The sequence below is a fragment of the Simochromis diagramma genome, unplaced genomic scaffold (genome assembly GCF_900408965.1).
Source record: "Simochromis diagramma unplaced genomic scaffold, fSimDia1.1 OVJJ01000216.1, whole genome shotgun sequence".
In the NCBI taxonomy this organism is placed as follows: Eukaryota; Metazoa; Chordata; class Actinopteri; order Cichliformes; family Cichlidae; genus Simochromis; species Simochromis diagramma.
Genome location: NW_024386883.1, coordinates 7555820 through 7568816, shown reverse-complemented (window position 1 = coordinate 7568816; position 12997 = coordinate 7555820). Strand labels below are relative to the sequence as shown.

Genomic DNA, 12997 nt, shown 5'->3' with positions numbered 1-12997 from the left:
GGTGTCTCTCTCTCTCTCTCCCTTGTGGGTGCTCTCTCTCTCTCTCTTAATCTATGTGATGTGGTACTAGCATCTCTAGCTCTCTCTGTGTGTGTGCTCGTCGCTTCTCTCTCTCGCTTGTAGTTTCTCTCGTTCTATCTCGCGGTCTCTCTCTCGCTCTCTCTCTCTAGCTCTGTGGGTGTGTGTGTGTCTTCGCTCTCGATCTCTCCTCTCTCTATGTCTCTCTTTCTCTCTCTGTGTGTGTCTCTCTCTGCTCGTGGTGTCCATCGCTCTCGTTCGCGCTCTCTCTCTCTTCTGTTCTGTAGTGTGCTCTCTCTCTCTAGTCTCGCTCTGTGCTCTCTTCTCATTCTCTCTCTCTCCATCTCCTGTGGTGTGTCCGTCGTGCTCTCGGGGTGTTGATCTCTCGCTCTGTAGTGTGTGTCATGCTCTCTTCTCGGTGTGTTGCATATCTTCATCTCTCTCATCTCGGTGTGGCCTCTCTCTCATCTCTCTCTCTTCGCTCTCTCTCTCTCCCCCACAACCGGTGTGTGTCTCGCCTCTCTCTCTCATCTGTGGATGTGTGGTCCTCTTCTCTCTGTGTGTGTCTCCTCGCTCTGTGGTCTCTCCTCTCTCGCTTCCGACTCTCTCTCTCTCTCTCGCTCTCTACGCTCTCTGCATGTCCTGTTCTTCCTTATAACCATCACATCTGCCCCTATTACTGTGTAAACGGCCATCCGCACCTGACTAAGGAGTAAATCTTTCACCATCTTCTAATGCTGTGATAGCAGCCATTCCCTAACTCTGTAAATGAGTGGCTATTTGCATAACTTATAACACTTGACAGTTATTTTTTTAAACTCTATATCTATATGATATATATTACTAGTCTAGATATCTAATTTATAGAAATCTACCAACTATATATATATGGTGTTATTTTAGGTCAGTATGAAACTGTAGTCTTTAAAAGATTGAGCAAATCTGCTGTAAGCTAAGATGGATGAGTGGTGAAACATTTCTCCCACTGATAACACTGATAAAGGCTGGGTGTTGAGTTTGGGCATGTAGGCATGATGCATGGCTACAGATCACATTAGATGTGTGTGTAATCTCTGCCATGTGGTCAAAAATATCAAAGCACTCAAGCACTGAAATGTAAAGTTTATTAATTTTGAATAATTTCAGTGTATCCACCTAAGAGGCCTTTGGAGAGGTGTCTATCCTGAACTACATGCAAGGGTCAAAGGTGTTGTCATCATTAGCCCCATATTGTAATAGTCAAGACAAGTATTTATCTTTTTTCTGCCCTTGATGCATCAGGTGCAGCAGCTTCATGCTTGCAGCCCAGCCAGTACTTTGCGATAGATCGAGGATAGGGAGGGTAAGTGGCATCCACACGTTTTGTCTGCAGATCCACTCTGTAGTACTTATCTGATATTAAAAACAAAAAGGAAACACACAAACCAAAAGGTGTTAAGGAAGAATAAAGAGCTGTTTTTGGAAGGATTTTGACTCATTTTTTTTCAGGCTGATTTACCCTTCTTGAAGAAGTACACATTTTGAACGGGGGTGCTTTGGTACTCCTGCATGATGCTCTCTTCAGAGCTGTCACTGTAATCACCGAGGTCGAACAAATCATAGAACCAAAAGTCATCGTGGCGACTCTGCCTTCTTCGCTGTCCACGCCTCTTACTGGGCCTCTTCCTCCGACTCTTCCACTTCTTTGCGGTCGGAGGTGAAGTTGGTTTGGGAGTGGTGTAGACTCGCCCCACTATGGCAGCATCTATAACGGGCCTAATACCCTGCCAATCCCTGCTGATGAACCAAGGGCCTGTTTGGGAACTGGTAACTGCTAAAATACAAAAGTCATGCAGATGGAGAATAAGAAAAAAAAAATCTGAAACAGACAAGCATAAAGAGACCAAGGTCCTTACAGGATCCTCCAAAGAGCTCAGTGAAGAGATCCTCCCATGCGTTATCGCAGAAGAGGTCTGTGTATTGTGTGAACAGCACAGAAGGGGAGGACCTGCTCATCTGGATGCACTCCTCGTGGGAAGGCTGGTGCTTGAACTCATATTGGTAATACCGGTCCCCTGAAGAAAAGAGAAAAATCAGATTTCAGGATTTTACTCGATGAGAGAGAAACGATGAGGCTGTGGAGTTGCCGATGCATTTTTAATGATATACAAATGCAGATAAAACCTTGCCATCTGCATTTGCTTCCATCAGATTCTGTAACTCTTTGCTTTGCCTCTAACTACTTTTTCTGAAAACTTTAACCTCTGTGCTCCACTGGGTGTCATCAGACTGCTCTTTATAACTTGCTCATCTTTACAACTTGCCGTGAAATGATGATGCAAGGAAATTTTGCTTTAGAGGTGAAGTGTAGAAGGAAAAGCACCAAATGTTACAAGTGAAGACACTGCATTAAAATAATAAACGAATATAGCAGTGCTCTGTTTGAAGTCATCACTTTAAGGGTAAAGTTAAGGGTAACTTTATCAAGTACAGACAAAATAACTTGACTTTCAGATAAATGTGGTGGGTTAAACATTTCCTAAAAATGTAAAATATTTACAATATAAGTAAGTACGTATTCAGCTCCTTAACTAATTATTAACAAAATGAAGCAAAACCCCCCCCCAAAAAACATGAAAACAACTTTGTTTATTAATTTGCTTGTTTTGTGTGATAGGGTGCTACTTCCCTATTCTTGTAAAAGCCATTATATATTCACATGCAAAGTCATCTTCCTTAGTTTTATCAGATCACGAGCAACACTTAGAAACCCCTGCTGTACTTGTATATGATAAAAAACATTATCACCCATTAGTACAAATACCTTTGAAGAAGTAGGCCTTCTCCTTGCCACGGTGACTTGGCGCTGGTATGGCAAACGCAGCATCGATCTCATCTGGTATGCCATCAAAGCCGTTTGAAATAAGCCGTGGATAGTCCTCATCCAGGACGTCACCATCAAATCTCCAGTACTGGTTCCCCTGAGAGAAAATGGAGCCCAGAGCATTGAAGTTTGAGGATACCGCTGCGAGGGAGTGTTAATGAGGGCAACAGACTACTCTCCCTAAAGAAGGTTTGAAGTCTGAAACATTCCTAATCATCATCTTCTTCTTCTTTTTAGGGGTCGCTGCAAACATCTCAGTCAATCCTCTGTCCCACCAATCATCTGCACGTCCTCTATCACTACATCCAGTAATTTGGTGCCTTAAAGCTCCATCTTCACCATCTTCCACTATCCCCCCGCCGCACATGTCCAAACCACCTCAGCCTTGCCTCTCCAACTGCCTCTGATATACTCATTTCACCATTGCCTCCAAACCATATATCACAGCAGGTCCATCTTGTAAACATTCCCTCTTTCTCATGCTGCTACACTTCAGTCACAAATCACCCCTGACACTCATCTCCACCCACTCCACCCTGCCACCCTGTCTCTTCTTCACCTCTATTGTGCACCGTCTTTTACTTTTGATTGTTGACCCCAGGCGCTTAAATCTCCTCTCATTCACACACATATTTCATCTTGCTTCTACTGACTTTAATTCGTCTTCATACCGCCACCTGCTCTCTACTCTCACTATAGATCACAATCTCATCTGCATAGAGTCCATAGAGACGCCTGCCTGACCTCATCTGTCAGCCTGTGCATCCCCCTGCAAACAAGAAGAGGCCCAGAGCTCATCCCTAATATAAAATACTGCTAATACTTTGCATAATTAACAACTTTTGTTAGTTAGTTGAGAAGAACACCGCTTTCTCTCCACGTTTCTTATGTTTTTTTTGTAAGGTTACTCCATTTTATCCAGCTGAAGACCACTGGCAGGGTATAGCAAGAAAAAAATGCACAATTCTTCTTCATATGCACTGTACAAATAACCGAATCAATAAAGAAACAGATCAATATTATGAGTAATGAAGCGACACCATTTTCTAGCAACACTCATGCCAGTGTGGGGCTGAAGAGCATTATTTCTGCCATAATGTTGGATAGTGTATTTGACCTGAATTATTGCACGCAACAGAGTCACTGTTTGAGTATTTCGGAGTTACAGAGAAATGGTTTAAAACAATGGCTTTTACAACTGTAGGCACTCATTTTGAATTTTCAGAGGCTTAAAAGAATAAACAATAAATGTAGCTCAATTAAACCTGAAAACACATGCACACCACCAAAAAAAACCACACATTTGTGTGAGGTGGAGCCTTTTGTGGACCTCATCACAAAGAAATATGGTAGCTTATACCTTAAAGATGTAGGATTTCCCCTGGCAGTTGATGCGTGTGAATGCAGCACTGATGGGTCCACTGATTCCCCAAACGTCCTCGATGAGTTTGGGGTAACCAGGAAGGATGGACTTATCATCCAGCTCAAAGAAATATACACCTACGAGGAAGAGCAGGCTCTGGATCAGTGTTTACATCAGCATTCAAAGAGTTTCAAATCTTGCAGCAGGATAATCCACAAAGTTTCCACGAATGGGTACTCAAGTCTGATTTTGGGTCTGTGTTCAAAATGACTGCAAATATGTATTCATTTATCGTTTACTTTTTAAAGAAACACATTCTGTTTTCATTGAGCAAAAGCTCCTTCAGCATTTAGTTTCCTCAAACAATTATTATCATTTTTATTTTAATTTTGGATGAAATTGAAAAGGCTTTCCCTCCTTTTCTTTAATGTTTGGATCTTTTAAGCTATTAACATTAGTTTTTACCATAATTTACACTTTTAGGCACTGTATCAATTCTGCATCTTCTGATTATAACTTTCTCTTCTCTGTATTGGAAAAAAACAGCATTGCTGAATAATTAAGGAAATTAAAAAGAGAGACATTACACAATGGCAACAAAGTAACAAAAGTAAAAGTAGAAGTAGAAGTAAACTGTCCTGTTATGTGATCAGGATTACCTCTAAAAGCGTAGATTGAGCCATTTTTCAGCTGCAGGAAAGCATCAAATGCCCGCCCACTGCAGGGCATGGCATCAGGATCCACAGGTAGTAGTGTGGGCCCCTGTGTGACATTGGGTGTGACAGTCGGTATAACCGTGTCTGAGGTTGGCATAAAAGTTGCTGTGCTCGGGCTCGTCTCTTCCAGTGGTTCCTCAAAGACATCGCCTCGAGAAACTGAAGGTAGAACGTGAGGTTTTGTCAGATGGTGACGTTTCAAAGGAGAAGAAAATTCAAGCTGACTCTTTAGTGAAACTGTCACACAGCACAGCACTGACCTTTTCTGGGGCAGATGGTGTAAAAGTCCCCACAGCAGCTTCCATAATACACACACATGGAGTCACACTGACATTTGCTCTGTGGGCTGAAGGAGCCGCAGCGACCTGCACAGGACTCTGTGGGAAAGTAGTTTTAGTGTGAGATATCACGCAGCGTGTAGACCTGGTCTGAGTTTACCATTCAATAATCAGTGAAACCAGAAGTAATCAGACCCTTTACTCGTTTAAACACACCAGCTGTAAAACAATCCAGATGCATTATCAGAAAGATAGGATATAAAGTTAGGATTAGATTCTTCCTAATTCATCACTAAATAAAATATTTCACATTGTCAACGTTTGAAATATTTACAGTTATTTACCAAGGTGAAATGAATTTGAAGAATTGGGACACGAATAAGAGGGAAGCAACAAAATTGTGTTTTGGGTTCAAAGAGTCATTGAAATCAATTCATTTAGATATTTAAAGGGGAAAGTGTGTAAAACACGAGTTACAGTTACTAAAAACATGTTCCCACCTATCAGCCTATGACAGGGATTCTTTCATTGATTATGGTGTGGAATAATGGATGCTATATATCGTCCCTGCGAGCTCAGGCTGCTCTATTTCTACCATTTTTCACTCTTGGCTCTGTGTGATGTCACACAGCTCTGGCTTATAGTACAAAAGCTCGATTCAGCTCCCATTCAAACATTCTGTATGCATAAGGCAGCCAATTGGAAGAAAGATGAATTAAATAAAGGGAGAGGAGCATGTTTCAGAGAGGGGATAAACTGGAAGTCTGAGATAAAGAAGGATATTTTAAAACTGAGTCATTCAAAGCATTTTCAGTAGAGTCCAAGAATAAAAAGATTTAATTAGAAATTAAAACAATAAAACAAACCTCTAAGAAAACACCAGGATAAACTGCTAATATACACTATACTGCCAAAAGTATGTCCCATCTTGCATGGCAGCTGCATCTAAGCCTTACATCACCAAACATAGTTTAAACCACGCCCCCCACTCGATCTAGAGAAGTGGAGACGTGTTCTCCGAAGTGAAGAATCATCCTTCTCATTCTGGTGGACGAGTCTGGGTTTGGTGGTTGCTGGAGAGCGGTATGTGTAAAGTTTGGTGGAGAGGGGATTATGGTGTGACGGTTGTTTTTCAGGCGTTGTGCTCAGCTCCATAGTTCCAGTCAAAGTAACTCTTAAGGCTTCAGCTCACTAAGACATTTTGGACATTTTCATGCTTTAGGGTGGTCCCTTTCTGTTCCAACATGACTGCGCGCCAGTGCACAAAGCAAGATCCATAAAGACATGGATGTGCGAGCTTGGTGTGGAAGAACTCGACTGGCCTGTCATCCAACATCAGTGCCTAACCTGACAAATGTGCTTGTGGAAGAATGCTCAAAAATCCCCATAAACACTGCTAACATTGTGGAAAGCCTTCCCAGAAGAGTTGAAGATATTATAGCTGCAGAGGGTGGAGCGATATCATAATAAACCACATGGATTAGGAATGGGATGTCTCTCAAGTTCATATATGTGTGAAGGCAATGAGCAAATGTTTTTGACAATATAGTACATTTTGTTTCATACATCAGTAGCTACACATCAAGGTCAAGACATTATACAAAACTTAAAAATATGATCTATCATGTCTAATAATTACAACTGCTATCAACAATAATACAAAATGCACATCAAAAATGTTTTACCTTCTGCAGCAAAGGCGGTGTTCAACAACAGGACGAGGCCCAGCAGAACTACCGCTGGCTTCATGTCGGCTCACAGCAAAAATCACCCAAACTAAAACTCTGAAGGTGTACTATTCTAAAATCCTGCTTACTAACCTAAACCACTAGCTGGGTTTGAGCTGGGTGCCCCACTTTGGGGTTTAGTACTGTGTGCAGATGATCAATAGATATTTTTCAGAGGCTGTTGACCCCCCAGGCTTCTGCTGTCCTGACTGGTCAATACTCTGATAATCATTAAGCTGATCTCTGTCCCATCTGTCCTAGAAACATGCTACAGACCAGAAACATGAACACTTTATGGCTTTAATTTGATGTTATTTAGTAAACCTATCACCCAGTATAATTTTATAATAACTTTCATTTACTTTATGAAAATGTTATTAATTATAGGTTTATCTGGATGCTTCTCAATATGAAAATGGTTAAAACACAGAATTACAAACTCAACTAAAAACTGAAGGTGTCTCTTGAGTCATAAAGTAAGTGTGTGCACTGTATTTTTAATTTCCGGGCAAATTTAGGATAATATCTAAGCTCAAACATTGTAACATTAGGCTTGTCTTTTTTCTCTATTGATCCTTAAACACAGACAATGACTTTTTCTCCCCAATTAAGCCCTGAGAAGAAGAAAAAATGCAGGTGAAACCTGTGGATTCCCTCCTTTCCAGTTTGGATTATGACCAAAAGATGGGAGTTGATGACTAAATTCAACACCACGGAACAAGGCAATCAGCTTGCAGACAGATTAGAGCAATATTAATGCTTCCTTATCTCTAGCCTTGAAGTTTCCGGGTATTTGTTAAACATTAAACGATTTGAAAGGAGTTTTAAAAAATAGTTTTTTCTTTAAGGTTTAAAACGAACAAAGTCGCAGCTGAAGAAAGTTGGTAATTTAGGTCAATATTTAAACTGCCCAAACAATAAGGAAATCCGCGGCATTTAGGAATGTACTCATCCTTCATGCAGTGCAGCAAAAACAGTCCATGTGTGGACTTTGATTATCAGTGCAGCTTTTATCACTGGCAGTTCTTATGTTGCTCTTGAGTCCAATTAACAAGATCACTAAGCAAATCCGAAAAACCACAGAAAGTGTGCCGAACCTAATCCACAAAGATCTATTTCGGGATCTAGCAGCAAAGTGTTGGACTGCTTGCTGACTTTTCTACTTCCTCTGATGTAGTGCAACTCCATGAGCCTGATTGAAAAGCCTGCAGCCAGTCTGACAGAAAACAGCCTCCCGGAGTTTATCATGACAAAAAAATCTAGGTTTAGGAATTTAGAAGGAAGGTAAAATAAGACACATAGTGCAGACTTAAAAATAAAAAAAAGCAAAAGTAACAAATGTAGGGACTAAAAAAGTAACTGTAAGTAAATGTAAAACTTAAAATCATTGAAAGCCTTTAAAAAAAAGGACGCTTTAAGACATGACTTAAAGGAAGTGACTGACTGCAACAGATCTGATTTCCTCAGGCACCTTGTTGCAAATGCTCTGTCCTCTTTAGGTTTTAGTTGGACCCCTAGAACAAATAAAAGACCTCTGCCTGAGGATTTAAAGGTACGTGCTGCACATTCTAATAAGAGGTGAAATCTTAAAATCAATTAAAAAACATTCTGGGAGAACATGTAAACATGCCTAAACAGGAGTGATACAATGCCATCTCTTTAGTCTAGTTAAAATCCTGGCAGTCTGCAGTCATTCAATAGATTTATTTGGCTTAGGCAAATAAACCGCCTGTTGCAGTAACCTCGGTGTGAGGAAATAAAAGCATGAAAAACACTTTGCAAAGGCAGCCATTCAGAGAGCTCAGTGTACCGCGGAGGGTCAGATGATCTATGAGGCCGATATATCTGTGTGTGATCAGCATAAAATTTTAAACATAACAGAGACTATAAGGAGAATAATTATATGAAGAAGAAGAAGATTGGACCTAAAATGGGCTCCTGCGGAGACACAGAACTTCCTTTTTGACAAATTTGACTTATTGCTAAACCCTGCATGCTGTCACTATAAAAAATGCTTTTGTCTGCCTCGATGACCATTTACCATTTATTATTTATTCAAACTTGTCAAGTGCCAGTAGAGACAGAAGTAAGGACAGCATGCAGTATGTTAAAGACTCAGAAGCATCATCCTGAATTTTCTGGCTGATTGTCGTACAAGTATAATCAACTGAAATGCACACATCTGGCAGAACCCCTGAAATTAACAGCAGGACAAATAAAACAATGAAACTCAAGGTAATAACTTTAGTTGTGACGTTGATATAAAAGATAATGTTTCAAAAATAACTAAACAAGTAAATGCACAGAGTTGTTTCAAGGGAGCTTAAAGTGGAAGGTACCTCTGTACGCTCCTATTGTTGCTAATATGCCAAAAGATGGGAAAGGTGTATATACAGGATGCAAAGTCCCCTTAAAAAGCACTCAGTCACAACAATATTGAATTGTGAGTTCTACACTAATGAAACATAAAACAGATCATATTTATATAGCCCTCCTTAAATGTAAGTGGATGCTGCCCCTATATAATAATGGTCCAGATTCTTCTTTTAGTGATGTTTAAACCATGACTGTAATGAGAGCAGGTGTAGAAATGTTCTCTGGTCTGTGCAGAAAAACAAATTAACATTATATGACTTGATTATTATTGTACTGGCACTATAACATCAAAATGCAGTGCAATGGCGTTTCCAAGGTAATTTTGATAGAATAAAAGTGTGATTTTTATAGCACTAATAGTAAATATTAGTTTGCTATGTAAGTTATATTCAACATTTGCACTGTTTTCAGGATGCATGTTGTTATCTTATCAGTATGACTAAATTGTACTGGCAGAACAGCCTTATTACAATTGGAGGCACTTCATCCATAGAGCTGGGTGCTGATTGTTTAGAGGTTTTTACAGTGGGTTTTCTCTCAAATTGCACCTTTAATGAGTAATGATTCATCACAAAGTGTGACCAACAAATAAGGATTTTGTGAGAGTGACAGAACATCTAAATCCATACACAGTTTTTATCAGTTGGTCTCTTTTGGTGTCAAATATTAATCCGGTCCATGTACAAGTCAGCTCTTCTGTTCATTATTGGAAAAAAGAGGTTGGCTCTTTAAAACCTTTGAGCTTTTCATTACAGAACAGTCATAAAAACAGTACAGACGCAATATTCAGCTCAGTCTTGTTCTTTAATTTCAGGCAGTAAAAAAAAAAAAAAAAAAGGGCAACGAAATGCAGTTTGCATCCATCCAGAAGTGCTTTAGTGATATAGATATATTACAATATATATTAGCAATAATATAGATATGTGAGTATATTACAGATGGGGTGTAGATGGGGTCATGATGCCCTGCAGAAGTTCAAACTGAGCAGCGGAACAGGGGAAAAAAAGATGATTTAAGAAACTTTCAACATCTCATGGTTGTTGGTGCTAAATGGGCTGGCATGAGTATTTCAGAACCTGATTGTAATGATAGTTGCTATTGTTGAAGCTACCCACAGGGGGCGCTCTGGAATCAATAAGAGAACAAGTAGTGAAGAAGAAGTATCGTGGTAGAAAGAATAAATAAATAGCTAGCTGAAGCTAGCACCAGGAGCAATTCTAGATGTTTTATATATAGAGGAATAAGAACATTACACTGATGATATCCTGGGATTTTCCTCACACAATCATCTCTTAGGCTCAGAGAGAGAGAGAGAAACTATTCAGCAAGAAGTAGTTCTTTGGGTGAAAATGCAAGAACATGTTGTGTGGTCATGTGGATGGGCATTAATTACCCCTCCCTTACTGAAACACCATAGTATTCATAATGAAGATCACTCTGACTCATCCCACCTTAGCACCCCCCAGCAACCCAACTGCCCTTTATTTCCCCTTCTCTTCTTGTCATTATTATTATTATTATTACCTGCCAATGAGTTCTCTCTACTCACATAGTTCCACAGTTACCAGATCTCAATCCAATAGAGCTCCTTTGACATGTGGTGGAGCAAGATAGTAATTTCATGGATGTGCAGCAAACAAATCAGCAGAAACTGTGTGATCATGTCAGTCTGAACCAAAATCTCTGAGGAATATTTCCAACATGAATCCATGTCATAATTAATTAAGGCAGTTCTGAAGGCGGCAAACCTGATAAAGGTGTCAGAGGATGTATAATGATTATGGAAATCTAAAATTCTAACATTTGGATTGTTATTTTGTTAGATGCAGAACCTTTCATTGCTATTTTAATTTCAAGAAGCCTGAAATTCTTGCATACAGGATTTGGAAAACACAAACAATGATTGTCTGTGTGCTTTCTAACCAAACTCCCTTCATAAATCATTCAGTAAACCCAATAAATAAAAAACACTAATCTGTGTGGATGCTATATTATGTCTAGTGCTTTAATGATTAACTGCCTTTATTATTAAAACTCCTAAGCTGTACATGAACATAGAAAGGTCACCCAGTGTTTTTGCTTTGGTTGCTTTTTCTTGTTTTAATTACTACATTTGCCCTTTTTTTGTTTTCATCATGTTTTATACCAGAACGTTTCATCCTCAGTAACATTTAGTCAGATTAGACCAACATGATCATCTATGATCAATAGAAGTGTTCGTCTTTAACAGACGTTTTATGCCTCAATCTCTTATGAACTTCCTATATGAACTGCAGTAATAAGTAATTTATAAAACAGTTTGCAGTGATGCCAGTGTGCTGTGTAAGACTGATATGTGTACTGATATGTGAGTGATATATGAATATTAATCGCATGATATGATCACTGGTTTTTAGACTAATATAAGCTTCTAATCTGAGTTGCTGTGTATATTGATGGTGTTTTTGAGTCATGGGAGGTATTTATCTTCATTTAAGACAAAGAACTTTTGTGATAAAGTCTTTACAAAGATTCACTGGGATTCCTTGAAAATCACCAACCACAGTTTGTTAAATGTCCCAGATGGAAGTGTTTGTGTTTAAAGGCAAAGTTGTGGTTGCCATTTTAAGATAACATGGTTTACAATTTAAATGCTATTCTTAAACAACACACTTCCCAGCGTTTTGCCTTTTTAAAAAAAAAAAAAAATTATATTAAAAAAAGTGTAAAAAGTGGAAGAAACTAGACAGCTGTGCAAAAACTCTCCCAGCTATAAAACTGCCATGTGTTTGTTTTGCTACGTTTCTCTGTCTCTTATTTAAAAAAAATTTCACCATGGTGGGTAGCTCCCAGCATTTTGATTTGGGAGTTACTTGTTACTGTAAACTTCAGACTTTGTTGTGTCCTAGTTGTGAGGTTTTTACACAGCTGCAGAAGTCCTTAAAGTTAGATTTTCCCCTTCAACACGATGCAAAAAAAAGCTTAATTCCACAACAAGTGCCAGTAACATACCACTAACCTTTGTTTCCCACAAGCTACTGAATGAACAAACCACTCATCTGTATCGATGCAATACTCCACCCGGTGTTTGCATGATTTACTGACTTCACTAAAAGGCCTAATCTGTACTTAAAAACAGAAAACATAGTGGGACGACACAATCTGTACTACCACTGCTGATCCCAAGCATTCCAATGGGAGGTTTGTATCAGGAGGTGTGGAAATTTGTGCCAAACTAAAAGTTTTTTAGTATGGCACAACCATACTCTGTATGGCACAAAATCTCATTGCAATATCGCAATTGAACGAGAAAATCCTGGTTGCCAGAACTTTTGCAAAGTCAGCAGCAACAGTCACAAGCTTTTAATCCACTGAATGATTTCATTGGTTTAAGATGTTGAGTTTTTTTTTTCAGGTTGTTCTTTGTTACAGGGCAGATGCAGGAGTATGGATTCCTCCTATCCTATTCTGAGACATGCAACCTGCTGACTGTATGAAATCATACTTTAGAATACTTTTCTAGTCCTACAATGAGCTATGCAGCAATGAGAAATAACATCTGATGCAGTAACAACAGTCAGACAGGAGATAAAATAATGTTCATATAACCTAATTATGGCTGTAGTGAGGCTATGATTGTTTTTTTGTCAAAATTGATGCAGTTTAGGTTAAAACAC

General features: G+C 39.2%; 1 protein-coding gene across 2 annotated transcripts; it reads right to left on the bottom strand.

The window, feature by feature from the left end:
• Nucleotides 1-1125: 1125 nt before the first annotated feature.
• Nucleotides 1126-7109, bottom strand: vtnb (vitronectin b). Of its 2 annotated transcripts, none has more exons than XM_040032027.1 (8): nt 6924-7109; nt 5221-5337; nt 4904-5119; nt 4242-4381; nt 2822-2978; nt 1914-2072; nt 1517-1828; nt 1126-1410 (listed from the first exon to the last, which is right to left on the bottom strand). In XM_040032027.1, the coding sequence occupies exons 1-8, from the start codon at nt 6985-6987 to the stop codon at nt 1271-1273; spliced, it is 1305 nt and encodes a 434-aa protein (XP_039887961.1). In that variant the 5' UTR covers nt 6988-7109; the 3' UTR covers nt 1126-1270. The 2 variants fall into 2 exon arrangements, with proteins under 2 accessions (XP_039887961.1, XP_039887959.1); XM_040032025.1 differs by having other exon boundaries at nt 1517-1831; nt 6924-7107.
• Nucleotides 7110-12997: the final 5888 nt, after the last annotated feature.